The sequence below is a fragment of the Blennius ocellaris genome (genome assembly GCF_963422515.1).
Source record: "Blennius ocellaris genome assembly, chromosome: 4".
NCBI lineage: Eukaryota > Metazoa > Chordata > Actinopteri > Blenniiformes > Blenniidae > Blennius > Blennius ocellaris.
Genome location: NC_137653.1, coordinates 18989399 through 19005667, shown reverse-complemented (window position 1 = coordinate 19005667; position 16269 = coordinate 18989399). Strand labels below are relative to the sequence as shown.

The following is a 16269-nucleotide window of genomic DNA, read 5'->3' as shown; positions in this document are numbered from 1 at the left end:
TGGGGGACATTCACTACACTTATTACATTTTGCTTTTGTTTACTCTCATGGTAAAGCAACAAAAAATATTTACTTATTTATCTGTTTGAACGAACTGATTTTAAAATCAGCTGTACATGAGGTTGCAAGGCAGTTGGTTGAAACAAGTGCATTATGAATATAATTTTACAATATATCTTATAAAATCACACGTATAATGGTAACATGTTGTACAACATTCTAATCTAATCTAATCTTTTTGAGTGTTGATATTATGAGGATAACAGCAGCAGCAAGATAATCTGTCATAAATGTGTTTTACCAATGTAATCCAATGTTTGTTTGTTTATTTGTTGTTTTTTGTTTTCTTATAGTGAATTGTCTTTTAAATGTTGACAGCGCACTTTCTGAACTCTTTGCACATTCTTTTCCAATGTGGTTGCCATACCACAAATGGCAAATAAACTTGAAACTTGAAACTAATCGCCTAAACAAGTCACTTGTGGCTGAATACTATGCTCTGCAAGTCAAATGAATTTTGACAATATCTGGTGTACAAAATATTTCACAAGTTTCAACACAGTATCCTTGGTAAAAGGCTTTTTATTATTATTAAAAAAAAATAAAGGGAGGTGTATTTTTAAGTAAATTAATGCTACTGTGCCATACATCACGAGGAAAGTGTAACAGTGTGTACATTTAATATATAAAGCTTTCAAAACACAGATCTCAGTTTGTCCTGGGGAGATATTGTGTAGTAAAAGTAAATGGGAATACAAAACAATAGTTAAGCAAGCTCTGGCTTGCTAGTATAGCACTAATGGCAATGTTTTGTTTTTCTAAATAGAAATTTACAAATATTCATGAACCATGCAAGAGAATCTAAACTGTAAAATAGAAATACATTATTTTATTTCTTTATTGCTTTCAACCAATAAATATGGTCATTGTAGATCATGCTGTTATACTGAGTATCGTAATGGCTTCAGGATAACTGTGACTGAATCACAGCCCCATAAAGATGAACAAACCATAATCAAACCCTAAATCAAATGATTGGAAAATTCAAGTACATGTCCAAGATGTAAACCAAAAAAAGAGGTTAATGTGTACAGACTCATTCTGTGATGACTGAGTGACCGGGCCACTTACTGCCAAACTTTGGAGCAATTTCTTAGAAGTCATAGTTTCATAAAAACAAATCATATCACTCGCATTGTACGCATGACTCACTGTTTGCAATATTATGCAATATGTGACATCCAGGAACAAAACAGTGCTTCGCTCATGCATGCACTCTTTCACATATGAATTAACTCAAACACAGGCACATGCATTTACGTTCACACACTAATGCATAAACACACACAGGTAACTTTGGGTGATGGTTGACGATTCTTTGGCTGTCTGAACGTCCTTATCTATCCAGATCTAAAAGGATCTGGGGCCGTTTGACGTCTAATGAGTTTGCCAAGGCAAAGCGAGGGAAAATGAAAGAAGAAAGCTCGAGTCTCACTGCGGGCAAAATGATAGAGAGAGCTAGGGGGGCTTCCCTGAGTCTGCTGCACTGATGACAATTCCTTTAAAGCCAAGTGCAAACTGCTCTGACAGCGTGGCTAATTTTACAACATCTCCCCCATCGCTGCTTCCTCCTTCAATTTACCCCCTCCACCCCTCCCTCTCTCTCTCTCTCCCTCACACACAATCTGCCTGAAGGGCTTTGTCCATGTGATTATGGAATTCTTGGGTCTGATTGGTTAATATTTGCTCCAGAGGAAATCAAAAGAATGTAAACGAAAGAAACGAGGTCTCTCATATGGTCTCCATCCATTAGTTATGATGTTTCCAATAATATGCTGTGGCCTGTCCATCGGCTTTTGTGAGGGGAATATTAGCCTACAATATTAGAATATTATAATTGACTGCCTTCGCTGCCTTCTTCCTCAACATAGTCATCTTGGACCGAGCCTCCACCCGAATGCACAGAGAACAAATATGAACTGCACATGAGGCTTTTCACTTTTTTGCACAACACACCATAATCTAAAATCTCATCTTGAATCATAAGCAGCAGTTGACCGATTGACAGCCTCCCCAAATCTTCTCGAGACATCCTTGCAGATATACAATCGTGTGAATATATTTCGAATAGGGTGACTGGCGGCATCTATGCTGACAAACTACTTGATGACTACCTGCAAAGCCAGCTCTTCCCTTCCTCCATGTCCTGAGTTGCACCGTGTGTGCATTTCATAGCTGGAGGGGGAAAACGGGGAATAACCTGTCACACGCACTGACAGGTGTCCGAATATCTCAAGGAATGCAGAATGTACTGCAGACCAAGAGAGAAAACACACCTGGGTACAGTAGCCAAAGGCCAGCGTGTGTGTGTGTGTGTGTGTGTGTGTGTGTGTGTGTGTGTGTGTGTGTGTGTGTGTGTGTGTGTGTGTGTGTGTGTGTGTGTGTGTGTGTGTGTGTGTGTGTGTGTGTGTGCGTGCGTGCGTGCGTGCGTGTGTGTATTGAGTGCAGAAGAGCACCAGATTTAGAGGAAGTAGAGCAGCAGATATTGAGCAGTAGAGAAATGTTCAGGGTACGGCTGTATGGCCTAGTATTTCTCCAAGACATGAGTCCTTAAAGCAGAAACGATCTTCACAGGACAGATGTTTTGCAGCACTTAAATTCAAATGAACCCGTGTGAATGAATCTATGCGATAATAGCCTCGGTCTAGTTATGTATTGAATGAATTGCACCCTCCAAGGCGATCTGTGTGTTTGGAGCAGAGCAGGTACTGTCTGAGTCGGAGTGAAAAGCCGTTAAAAACAGAGCAGAGCACGACGGCAGAGCAACAGTGGGAACAATTGCCATTCTTCTCTGCTTAAGCCTCTTTTATATTGTGACACACAGAGGAATTATAGCACGAAGACTAGGTCAGCCACTTATCCATCTCATCCAACACAGCAACAAGCCACAGCTCTGCAGCAATTACTGCTCAGCTTGGAACTGCTGCCAGAACACGTCTGCATCTTCTGCTGCTGATGCAAGAGCAATCATCATAAACATAAATGCTGTGCTGCAGAGCTGGACAGTTAGAAACATCCATGACATTGAAACAGGGGGAGGTTTTCTTGTCTGTTATTGCAGAATCAAGAAGTGGATGGAGGATCTTTTCTTGCAAATGTGTGTTGAGGCTGCTCATTTTCTGCAGTAAAATTAAAATTAAAAAAATCACAGTTGCCCAAATTTGAATAGATTTATACACTTGACACTTGTTAATTAAACCTATCCTCATATGCTGAGACAACACAAAGCAATGAAACATGATTAGATATTGGAACAAAAGGGTGGCTTTGGAAACGTTTCTGCGTAAAATGATATTAGAATGGCTAGATGGTGCACATAATCAGGATTAACTTTAGTAGAGCAAAGATAAAAAGAAAAAAAAAGGATTAACTTTAGTATGATGGGAAAAGGGCTAGCAGAGAGAGAGAGAGAGAGAGTCAGTCATCTTATCAACATACTTATGGCCCCATTATCATACTATGAATACATAATAAGCACTTTTGTACTGGTAATAAATATGAGACGGTTTTAAAATTATTTACTTGTGTATTTATTATATATATGGATGGATGGAAATAAAATGCTTACGATTTGGTCAAATAAGGTCTTGAATTTCCTCGTTTTACTTTCATAAAACTGTAAACTGTTTGTTAGAAACCATTAAGACTGAATTGAAGAAATCAAACATGTGACCTCCATTGGTGTACAAGGGCAGCAGACACTCGGCATGACACCAACTCACCTATATTGTCTTCTGAATGTCAAATGTTACAATTTATTTAAAGGTGCAAAGTAATTTAGGCTACTTATTGCAGATTGATCAATTTATGCAAATGAAGTGTTGGGGCGCTTAATCTGATCTTTTTGAACTGACACAAACAAAATACTGTTTATAACACTTCAGAATAACACGATATTAATATTCTATTATCATAAAATTGCTAGTAACCTGAAACTTGTAAAGTTGCCACTTTATATTATGATGTAACATTCAGATTTAAAAACGGTGTCATTTCTCCTTTTCTATTTCAACTTAATCCTCAAGATGACTAACAAAACAATATACCTTACAAACGAAGCAATGAGTTTATTTTTTTATTTCTTTGCATTGAACCCATTCCAACACGAACAACAAATATTAGTATCGGTGGGATGCAATGGTGCAGTAGTAACCCGTCATCTGGAGAATTTCAACCCACAACCCCAGTCTGTCTCTGCCATGTTGGCCCTCAAAGCCTCACGTGGTATTTTATTAATTCTCCCCTTGCTTTTAATGGCCTTCTGTGGAATTGCCGAAAAGCCAGAAAACATTTTTGTAGTGCTATAAAATCGAACAATAAACATTTTAGTTTGCAGAGTGCAGCTCAGAAGCCCCCATTTTTATTACAGCAATTGACAATAAGTCATATTATGATGTAGGGAAGCAGTTCAGTTAAGAGAGCAGGTTGTGGTTTGTGCTTCGATGCACCATCTCATCCTCTGAATTGTGCGCGAGCACCTTGAATGGCAACACTTACCATCAGTGCATGGACGGTTGTGTGAACGGATGGGTATTCACAATCGATCAGACATTTACCATTTTTTTGTACTTTTATAGGACAAGTTTCTGCAAAACAAAAAGGCCCCATTTTTGCCCCAAAATCAAGAAAAATTGATACAGAGCCACAAAACATCACCAGTCTTTAAAATAAAGACAACATGGCAAATAGCAAATTAATTTTTGCCCATTAAGTCAAACAAGATTTTTTTGTTGTTAACTTTATCAAGTGTTATTTTGAAAGGTGCTATTCAGGTAAAATTTTAGGGTTTTGAGTCATATTTCAGTTGTTGTTTGCCACAATCGTCACCTTAAACTGCAGACAGATGTCACGCCCAAAGAATTTGTATTTTGTGAAGTTACATAGAGCACCACAGAGAGATGGAAGGACTGCATGCTTCTCCAGAGCCACAGGTTGCAGACCTCTGTCCTATTAAGAGTTCTTACTTTTGTGACTGAAATCTGAACTGTGGTGAAAAACCAAACTGAAAGGACACATCTTCAGTCAGGTAAAACTAACCTGTCACACGACGGTCTAAACCCAGCTCACGTTCCCTATTAGTGGGTGAACAATCCAACGCATGGTGAATTCTGCTTCACAATGGTAGGAAGAGTCGACATCGAAAGATCAAAAAGTGACATCGCTATGAATGCTTGGCCGCCACAAGCCAGTTATCCCGGTTGTAACTTTTATGAGACCTCCTGCTCAAAACCCCAAAAGTCAGAAAAGTGCACATTCCATTGTTGGCAACAAAACTCCACACAACAGTTAAGGACGTGTGCTTGGTAGATTACTTGTTTGAGGTAACAATGTATTTTAGTGATATATCCTATACATGCAAAAAGTCTGGTTATTTCATGTATATAGGCAGTAATGTTGGAGAGAAACATGCATTTGTGGGAAGAGCAGAAGAGCGGGTTGTTTGCATCCATGAAAGATTTGCCAAATCCCCTCTGCCAGAGAAGCAAACCTGCACTCAGAGGTTCAAATCTCACTGCAGACAGATTAACACTGAGGGTCCCTGAGCATGACCTTTGATCCCTGCAGCTTCACCACTGGCAGCGTTCGTATTTATAGAATAACGGGCGAATGAAGATTAGATAGTATCTAATTATTAATGCCAAACAGCATTTCTTTGCTGTAGACATTTTGGCAATTTCACAATTTACTCTTCCAGCAACATTGGGCTCCGATGTTCATCCCACAAATGCGCCTGTGCAAATGTTGCACCAGGGAATTAAACAGCTTCTCCAGAGGTTTAAGATTTACTGCCATGATTCAATGCCAACAAAGAATCACGATACCAAACAGAAATCTTCAGACTTTCTGTGCAAAGTTAGCTTCGTATTTTCACTGCTCCATGTCATTATCATTCTGCAAAGTTTTCATTGCGAGCCCCCACAAAGTTACACTGGAGGTAAACTGGCCCTCGCTGGATCTGTAGGCTCTGGAGGATCCTGTGAGAGAACTGCTGTGATTGTCTGTGGCAGGCAAGTAGGACCTCCCCACCAGGCCTCGGCCCATGTCCACCGCCATGCTGCCGTTCTCCTCATACGGCTCGTAGTCGGCCTCCTGAGGTAGGTGGGGCTTGTTCAACTTCAGGCGGTCGGCGGTGGGCAGGGCTGCACTCCTGTCCTGGTGGCCAGACGAGAGGAGGTGATGGGGAACCAGGGAGCGCAGCTCTGGAAGTGGGGTGGACGCCGGACTGAGATGCATGCTGGGAGACGTGGTCTCCATTTGTGGAGTCGAAGGCGGGCTCGACGCCGTGGATGGTGGGGATTTCTCCAAACCCGCGGGAGGCGTCGTCGTGGGGAGATGTGGCTCGGTGGCAGCGGGAGGAGTTTTTCTGTGACTGGCAGGTTTGCAGAACTCTGTCCCCCTGTCCGAGCTTTGTGTCTGCTCAGTGCTGACGCTGACCGGGCCGTCGGCCAGAGGACCCTTACAACGCATGTTGCTGTGTCGCCTCAGCATTGCAGAGCGGGTGAAGCTCTTGCCGCAGGTGTCACAGATGTAGGGCTTCTCACCAGTGTGCGATCGTATGTGACGCTGCAAGTCTCCTGAGCCAATGAAGCACTTCCCTGCATTCATTTACAAAAAATGAATGCAGACATTAACAAACTACCTACTTTCACAGCATTTAGAGAGCAACGCACACTCGACACACTTAATGTCACGTTAACTAGCGAATACAATGAGTGTATTTGATTTTTGAGTGCAAATTAATTCGAAATAAAATGGAAATTTATAGTCAGAACCATTATATCGTGACGTTTTGTATGGAATCAAATTGCAGGCATGCGAACAACAGTTGATACTTCTTCTTACCACAGGTTGCACAGCTGTGTGGCTTCTCTCCAGTGTGGCGAGCTTTGTGCTTCAGTAGCTTTCTATGTGTGTTGAAGGACTTTCCACATTGGTCACAGGTGAATGTTTTATCTGTTGCGTGAGTCCTCTTGTGCTCCTTCAGATTGCTCAAGTTGTTAAATCCTGAGCAATAATCACAATCAGAGTCACTTTATTAATCCCTGGACGAAATTCCTTATTAATGACAAGGAAAACATCTTCAGTTAACAAAATGGAGCACCAGCGGCTTAACGTTGCTGAGGCTCTTTTTGGAGGTAGTTGATGATGGGAAGTTTTTTTTTTTTTTTTTTTTGCAAATTGTGAACTAACAGACAATATAAGTAGATTTCATCAATTTCACAGATTTCAATTTCACAGTAAAAACAATAAGAGCTGTGACCTCCTACCACCAACCAACTCAATTTATTTCAAGCCTTCAGTGTAAAACACACACTGCTGTGCAGTCCATCATCAAAATAGAGATCACAGCACCTCCTACAGACCAAATGAAATTTTACACAAACGGTGTCCGAACTCATTTTAGCTCAGAGGCCACATAATAGAACCCCACTTGATGTCAATTTGGTTGAACAGGTAAAATAAAGGCAAAATACCTTATTAATAACAGCAATTCAAAAATGTCCCCTTTGCTTCATTGTAAAGAAGCACAGGTATATGCCTAACATGTTAACAATTAATTCAAAATGATAATTAATTCAATTGTTTAACAATGGAACAACCCGGATTCCACTGTCTTACTTCTATTGCATATGATGGCACTTGTAAGTTTTACACTTTCTAAATCCCTCTTACAGGCTGGATTAGACCCCGAGGCAGTCAAATGTACCACAAGGCTGTGTGTTTGACAACCATGTCATAGAGAAGTGGCTCCTACAGATAAAGATTATTTACACTGAAAGGACTTTCATACCTCTACCACAGATATCACAAAGATGTGGCTTTTCTCCCGTGTGGACCACTTTGTGGCGATGGACGTCACCTGATGCAGTAAAACTAGAAAATACAGACAAATACTGTTACTAGCAGTAAAAGAAACTGTAGGCACTATCAGGATCGAATACAACAGATGACCAGAGCAATTCACAATCATTACAGAACGATAATTACATAATACAATAAAATGTATACAGTATTCCTAAAATAACTGCTATTGGCCTGGTGGTTGTTTAAAAAAATGGAGAAGCGGAATGTTTTTCAAGTCATATTATTTTGTCATTCTCTGCAGAAAAGGGAAGAGAGTTTACCTTTTACCACATAATTCGCAGATATATGGTTTTTCTCCAGAATGTCGTCGCAAATGTGTTTGTAAATTTCCAGCCTGCAAAACAGAATCGGTAAAAAATAAAGAAAATAAACTTCAGATAATCTTACCACCTTTGACCAACTGTGTCAAACTGGAAGGATACCCAAGAAAATACCTGAGAGAAGTTTCTCCCACAGATGTTACACTGGAATGGTTTCTCTCCTCCAAAAGAAAATAAAAGTGGTTAAAACTATAATGGTCTATTACAATTATTCCGATGGTAGTGAGTATAAAACATAAAAGATACCGGTGTGCGAGCGCTTGTGCAGCTCCAGGTTACTGGGGTGTTTGAAAATTTTTCCACAAACTTCACAAGAATACTGCTTGTTCCCAGTCTGCTGCGGTGGCTCTGGTACAGCCTGTCCCAGATTCTGCTCATCCTGGCTCACGGGTGGAGGACTGGGAAGTGAAGCATCTGCTGCAGTCACAGGACTCTCCTCTCTTTCTGCTGTGGTGATTTCTGTAGGAGCTTCTGGAGCTTCAGACTGGACCACTGACTCTTCCTGATGGTTCTCTTTGGGGCAGCTGAGGACGGGTTCAATAACAGACTCATTGTACATCTCCTCCAGGGCCTTCTGAGACCGAAGGTAATTATATTTCTTCAGATACACAGTTTTCTTTGGTCGAAGTGGACTGTTGAGCATGGCGTCTGCTGGGTCTGTGTCAGGCGTGTTTAAATTATCCGAGGGTGTGAGAGAGGAGATGGGGTTCTTTTCTGTGACCATAGACAAGCAAGGTGTGCTGGACTGAACTGTGCTTCCTGAGTTCACAGGAGGGTTGCTGCTTCCCTGGTTCATTCCCAGCTGGCACTGCTGCTCCTCCACCACCGCCAGTGGGCCTGTGCCTTGATTTGAGGTTGCGTTGTTAGTCAAAATTGCACTTTGTTTGAAGTACTGTTTACTGTAAAAGTTACGAAGTTTGTAACCATGAACTAGCTGTTTTTCTGCAGGTGCATGAGAGCTATTTACTAAGTCACAATTTGAGCTGCTGTTAGGCACAGGAATGGGCATCCTTCTGGTGTGATCCAGATCATTGCTGAAGCTGGGCCTATGGGATTCGGTTGGACAGTGGAGATCGACATCGTGAGGAAGGCCACTCCCCAGGAGGCAGTCGGCCTCTGAGCCGAGCATGCCCGGGAGAGAAAAGGAAGGTATTTCCACTGGTGGAGGACAAGGCTTGAGAAAAGTGTTACACATGCTCTGTACATTTGGAACCTGCAAACACTGAGCGATGTCCAGTAGTGCTTGTACATTATCCTGGTTTATATCCAGATGGGAGGTATACATGTAGTCCAATATTTGGCCGATGCCACTGACATCTTGAATGATCAGGTTGAATACTTCATTCTTCTGACTGGGGGAGTTTTGGAACAAAGACCTGCAAACATCAGAATTCTACATTTAGAAAACTTAGTTTGGTTTTAGCATAACATACAAAACGAAAAAGGTGTGTGTGTAGTGGTGAACACTCCTCTTAGAAGATGGAACGTCAAGCGCCCTGTGATCTTCAGTTGGATCACTGGTCCAAAAGATGGATGGTTGGATGGATACATGAATATTTAGCAATATGATGTGTGCTTACATGCGTGAATGTATACAAGTGACGGTTAAATCCTCTGTGTTTGCCATGTAAATGGTGACCTTTCTGGGGTGTATGCCTCTAACTCGATATGACTCATCCAGACCCCTGAGGTCATCAGGAAGAGGTTCACCAAGGGTTTCAGAGTCAGCAGCAATAATGGTGAAGCAGCATTTAATTATTACGCTTCTCACAAACAAACTACCTGCTGACATTAGAACACTTTTATTTATTCAGGATTTTCATTAGGAAATAGCTTTTATATATTTTATATTATTACTAAAATAAATCTTTATTAATACCAGAAATTAATTCTCATCCTTCTTAATTGCTATGTTTAATGTTTTTCATCAACCTAATCCACTTAAGCTTATGAATCAACTTATTTTAATGTATTTATTTTATTCCCATGTAAACCCATGCAAATCCCCTTGTGTCTGAATGGTGCTGTATGGCCTGTCTACTGGGATTTTCTCTAGCCCTCATTACCCAAAGTCAAACTGAGTCATGGAGAATTATTTTAGGTGGATGATTTGGACATATGGGTGAATTGATGTGGTTGTCAAGCCTCTTCAGTAGCTCTGGAATAAACAGTGCCTGAAGAGACAGGCCATCACAGTATTTCTAGCCAGTCTTGTGTCCATTTTCAGACGGTAGATAGAAAATAGGTGAATAAATAGATGCATAGATTTCCCCCTATTGATAGTGTTAAACATATAACAGGATCAGTAGATTTGTGTCAGTGGTGTGTTTAGAAATGAGACCAATGTACCTGAAATACGAGCTGAAAGCAGCCAGGACATTTTTGTGGGCTTTGAAGCAGACCCCTTTAACCACCAGCATACAGTCACAGAGCAGTCCCTGAATCCTCTGCTCCTGGAGCTGCTGGAGGAGGTAGGAGCTGTGGCTGGACAGGGTGTCCATGACTCAACTTCTCAGCCCTAGTTTCTCCTTTACCGGCCTAAACAAGAAGGCAACACGTGAAAAAGAACACTTCCTATATAGCCATTCATAAATCCAACACTGGCGCAGACTCCGGCATGTCTGAGCTCCGAGACCACACAGGCAAAAATTGTTATGCTAACTCCAAGCTAAGCTAACCAACCACAGCGGTCTTTAAAGTAAACCGGAGCAGCAACAACTTAATAAAGACTGACATCTACAGCCGACGACTGGTCCTGATACCAGCTGCTGACTTTGAGGACAAAGATAATTCCAAACTGTTTTTTAAAGAAGCCCACCTTTTATTTGGATGATGGGTCACTTCGTCACAGTAAACATTGCGTCACTTCCTGTACAACTTGTAATAGAGGCCGGGTCGAACACGCTCTTGTCAACTTTTTTTTTTTTTTTTAAGAATACCATACTTTTCCCTCATCATCAGCCTGACTTTAAATCTTAATTATTTTGTGATTTACAACTTTGTTAAACGGAAATGGCGAGCTTATCACTAATAATTTAACTTCCAGAACAAAAACGCATATTGCACATCTGTTCTTGATTTACGTATAATCAAAAATCAATCCTCTGAGAATACATGTCTCAGCAAAAAGGTGAAGTCCATTTACCATTTACCATTTATGTGGGAACATAATACAATATTTCACATGTTTTTAAATACACAATGTCTGTAAATATGAATTATATGGCTATTGTATCATAATCTGTTTTACTGCATTGTGTTTTTTGTTCTGATATTTCAACATCATCACTTACCTACTCATGTTGTTTGATTGTTTGTTCTCATATAGTGTTTTCATGGACATCGTGCCTTTTGTAACATGCATGCTCATCTTAAATGTAAAATCAATGATCACTTCTTACACAAAAAACGTTTTTAAGAATAATCTCACATTCTTTGAGACTGAAATCAATTGGACCTTTGTTTAAAATATGAAAAACATCACTAGTTGTCTATTAATACTCAATAAACGTGAATATTTATCTATCTATCTATCTATCTTAAAAATAAATAAGACCTTACAGGCACCATCATCATCAGACATTCACTCCGACCCAACGTGACCCATTCTGTGTTTATATTTAACGACTATTTTCTGCTAGTTGTTCCTTGATCTATCTTTTATTTTTATTTTCATTATTGTGACGTTTATTAATGTGAATGACTTCATATAAGCTCCTCTTGGCTTCTTCACTCTCCTGTCCCGTCAGTTTTTATTGTTCTATAATATATACTTTTTGTGCAAATAAAATAAAAATACAATTTTAGCCTAATTTATTAAATAGTGATTATGAATATGAAATGTATTTTTTACGTGTCCAGCTTCCTCGGAACGTTTTACTGGCTTCGCTTTCACACGGAAGACTAAAAGTGTCGTTGCCGTGTCTTCGCTTTTAGTCACGTGTGTTTTGAAAAGTTTGCAGCAACGAAGCGTTAACATTGAAACTGAATTATTATATCAGAGCAGTTGCTAATGCGCAGGGTTTTATTCATCTGTGCATTTTTTATATTAAGTTAGCATTAGCTTCTCTTGTTTCCCGCCCGGCTCCGCTCCGTGTGCTGCCGATTCATGTGCGGATCCATCTCTTCCTGTCCGTCGGTGCCGGTTTGTGTTCGTCTCACGTTTTGCGGAGCCTTTTAGTTCTGGGTCAAGCGGAGAGGTGTCATTAAAATGGTTTTTTTCACCTGCAATGCTTGTGGAGAGTCTTTGAAGAAAGGTCAGGTTGAAAAACACGTGGGCTGGTGCCGGGGTTGCCAGGTCCTGTCCTGCATCGACTGTGGAAAAGACTTCTGGTGAGTAGGAGTTTCAATATTGTCTCGAAGTGTCCACACTACAACTGTAACTGTAGTTACACTTGTATGTCTAATGTTGAGGCCTCTCTGTGTGTTGAACAGGGGCGATGACTACAAAACGCACATCAAATGCATCAGTGAAGATCAAAAATATGGAGGGAAAGGGTTTGAGGCCAAGGCAAACAAAGGAGACGCGAAACAGCAGCAGTGGATACAGGTAACGTTTATTCATTAAAAGTAACAACACCACTTTGTATTTTTCCACGCCTTTCAAGACACCCAAGGTCAGGCCAGTGATGGACATGTTTAAAAAAAAACCCAATATAAAACATTGCAATAACGTTCAAACAATCAGGGATTGGTAACAGTTGATCAACAGTTAGCATGCTAACATGCATATATTTGTTCAAAAAATGTTTTAAGCTGAGTTTTAAGACTCTATTGTTTGAATGTTTCAAATGTCTGGTGGGAGAGAATTCCAGGCCTGAGGTTACCTTTATGATCTATTGAAACTGTTCAAGTCTTCCCAGCTCCTTTCAGGGTACATCGGCTCATTACAGTATCTTAAATGCTAACATTATCCTGAATTCGTGACAAACTAAACCGTGGCATAATTAAACATAGAAATATTGTTCAATGTCAGCTCTGTAAACATTACATTTTCTTCCCCCCCCACACATGAATGATTTACTGTTTTTGTTCCCAAAGAGAGTCCATGAGGCCATGAATAAACCTGGAGTCAGTGCAAAGCTGAAAAATGTGCTGGAGCAGATCAGCACATATGATAACGTGCCCAGGAAGAAAGCAAAGTTTCAGGTGAGTGTGATTCCAAACAGAAGGAATAATTATTTGCGTATTTTTAATTTGACCATATTAGTTTGTATGCATGGACTAATGATTTTTATTTTTTGATTTCTTTTCTTCTTTAGAACTGGATAAGGAATAGTGTTAAAATAACCAACGCCAGTCTCCAAGAAGAAGTATGGGGAATAATTGCTGCATCTGATAATGTAAGATAGTTTGTTCATTGGTTAATAAATTGTTTTATTTTGGTGGGGGGGGGGGGGGGATACTACAAATATTATCAGGAAAGTCAGCTTATTTAGTTTTGTATGAATCCAAAAGATTAAAGTCGTTATGGATTGTTTAGTTTATTTTAACTTGATAAGAAACATATGGAAAGAATTTCCGATTTGTAGGTGCAGTTGTCACATAGAAATGAGAAAAAATCTTAACTTTTACAATCTGGCCATCATGTGACAGGCTGGAGACGCTGCCCACGAGACAGAGACATCTGTAGACAAAACTTCTGATGTTAAACCGAACGCAAATGGAAACGCGGAACAGAACAGCCAACCAAATGTCGAGGAGAAGAAAAAGCTTAACAAACGAGAACGCAAAGAGCTCCGCAAACAAAAAAGCAAGAAAGCTGCGAAAGGAGCTGATGAGGCGGTGGAGCCGGAAGCAGAAGCTGGGAAAAAGAAAAAGGAGAGGAAGAGGAAGCACCGAGGAGAAGAAGAAGAATCTGGAGATGAAGAGCAGAACATGCCTGGTGCTGAAAACAAGACTTATAGCAAGAAAACAAAGCGTAAGTTAGACATATTTTTGTAATGTCATAAAGAGCCAGAAGGTTGCTCAATAAATGTTATTATACTTTTACACTTGTAATTGGTCTGACCATATGTTAGAAGTGTTTCTTTCTGAATGAAAGCTGCCAGATGGACAGTTTTATTTAATGCTTAGTGACCCAGTGCCTTCATTTGAAAGTCTTCCTACATACTGTGTTCCATCACAAGGTGCTGCTGCAGGCTAATTTTACCCTACTGGTGGTGTGTTGTTGCAATAGTAATCCCAAGCTATTGTTGTTTTTCCAGTGGACAAAGCAGCTGAGGCTGTGGAGAACGTCTTACCAGAGGAGAGTGAGGATCAAGCCGCACCAACAGGTAACATGCTTGATGACATTGGCTCAGTGTTAACAGTGTTTTGAAAAGACAATCAAGCTCAAATGAATAAGTTGTGCACTCTGCAACCCCATCCTGGAACGATAGATGGAAAATAAACTCCACTGACTGGCACATCACAGCAATGTTTGTACATCATTGTTGGATTAGGAAATTAATTAGCTCTGTGGCAGCCTGATTTTAAGTGGTCCTTTCAAAGCAGACCTATTGGAACAGGAGCTCTTTAAATCATACCGGGGAACGGTAAGGCAAAGAACACTGTTTAGTATGCAGGACTTTTGGGAATGAACAAGAAAGCCACCAGAGGTCAGTGGTGTTTGCTTTCTGCAAAGGAAATGACCTTCAGTTCCAGATTCTTCATCCTCGGAATTCATTTATGCTTTTCTTTGCTTTCCAGGAAAATTCAACTGGAAGGGGAACATCAAGGCAATACTGAGAGAGTCGGCTGACCAGGAACTGCCTGTGAAGAAACTCAGGAAGAAGGTGTGTGCGTGTGCGCGTGTGTGCGTGTGTCTGTCTTGCATATATTATTCCAATTTTAAAGTGAAACTAATGTTTGGTGTCACTTTTTCATCTTCTGCAGGTTCTGGCAGCCTACTACTCTTTCACCGGTGATAGGAATTTCAAAACGGAGCAGGACGTGCTTGCCATTTTTACCAAAAAGATCAACGGCAATCCAAAGTTTAGAGTTCTGAAAGAACGAGTTCGACTCATTAAGTAAACCACCTCATCTGTTTTTGGCATCTAAGGCACGTTGTTGTTAGTCTTTAAAATGTAAAAACTATTCAATTTGTTTGTCATCCTCCATCGGATGTTTTTATACTGATGACATCATCTAAAAGATTAAATGTTTTATCGACTGAATTGTCTTATGTCAATGTTCAGTGCTTTTGCTGATGCTTGCGAACCTGGTAAAGCTTCTGCACACTACCTTATGTTGTTTAATGTATAAAATGTTATTTCCTGGCTACTCTTACACATTCCAAGCGCACGGTAATGCTGGGAAATGGCACCTTATCTGTGGGATTGGATGTTGGAGTGGGGGAAGGGAAATGGGAGAGGTGCACCTGAGGTGAATTTGACTCTCACACGGGACGAAGCTAATGCACATTCCTCCGCACCCCGAACGGGGTTCACTTGGCCGGGGACACAGAAGCTCCATAGAGGCAAGGCGCTTGGTGTCAGCCTCAGGTGAGGTTTTAATGCTGTCTGATTTTCCACGGCTAGAATGAGTCTCTCTACCCTGTACAAACGCACTGGCACGCTCACATGCGCGCTCACACACAACCAGGAGGAGCTACAGGAGGAAATCTGCCCAGCTTTATGAAGCCCTGCTAATCCCAGCTGGTTTAACACTGATGTTCATTCATCACTCTGCTCACCTGTAATTGTATATTGCATACTTTGGGTTTTAGTGAAGCTGTTACTCAGGTTTGCTAGTATTAAAATGATGTTCTCTAGTCCACTGGGGCTCAGTAGTGCTTAATTCTTTTGTTTGAATCTCAACCCCACAGGATACTGAAACTAATCCTTTCCTGGAAAGCAAGTCACAAATATTTTATTTCTTCCATGAAGATATTCCAAGATCAACTCTGTGACCTCGTGCTAAAGGAAGCTGTTGTTGTCTGAATGTCATTTTCTGTTTACCTCCCATTGAAGGTTCATTGCCAGTACACTGAGTCATCGCACAAATGGGACGTTGACTATTAAGTTTCTTACTCTCAGACTGA

The 16269-nt window shown here is 40.6% G+C and overlaps 2 protein-coding genes across 2 annotated transcripts; one reads left to right on the top strand and one right to left on the bottom strand.

Annotated features, from left to right (window-relative positions):
- Positions 1-4269: 4269 nt before the first annotated feature.
- On the bottom strand, positions 4270-11087 carry zbtb49 (zinc finger and BTB domain containing 49). Its single transcript, XM_080495640.1, has 8 exons — positions 11065-11087; positions 10596-10784; positions 8493-9622; positions 8361-8407; positions 8187-8260; positions 7853-7935; positions 6904-7065; positions 4270-6656 (listed from the first exon to the last, which is right to left on the bottom strand). The coding sequence occupies exons 2-8, from the start codon at positions 10745-10747 to the stop codon at positions 5929-5931; spliced, it is 2376 nt and encodes a 791-aa protein (XP_080351766.1). The 5' UTR covers positions 10748-10784; positions 11065-11087; the 3' UTR covers positions 4270-5928.
- Positions 11088-12243: 1156 nt separating this feature from the next.
- On the top strand, positions 12244-15397 carry lyar (Ly1 antibody reactive homolog (mouse)). Its single transcript, XM_080495948.1, has 8 exons — positions 12244-12578; positions 12681-12795; positions 13287-13394; positions 13508-13588; positions 13842-14166; positions 14453-14521; positions 14937-15022; positions 15123-15397. Exons 1-8 carry the CDS (start codon positions 12457-12459, stop codon positions 15258-15260), a joined length of 1044 nt encoding a protein of 347 aa, XP_080352074.1. The 5' UTR covers positions 12244-12456; the 3' UTR covers positions 15261-15397.
- Positions 15398-16269: the final 872 nt, after the last annotated feature.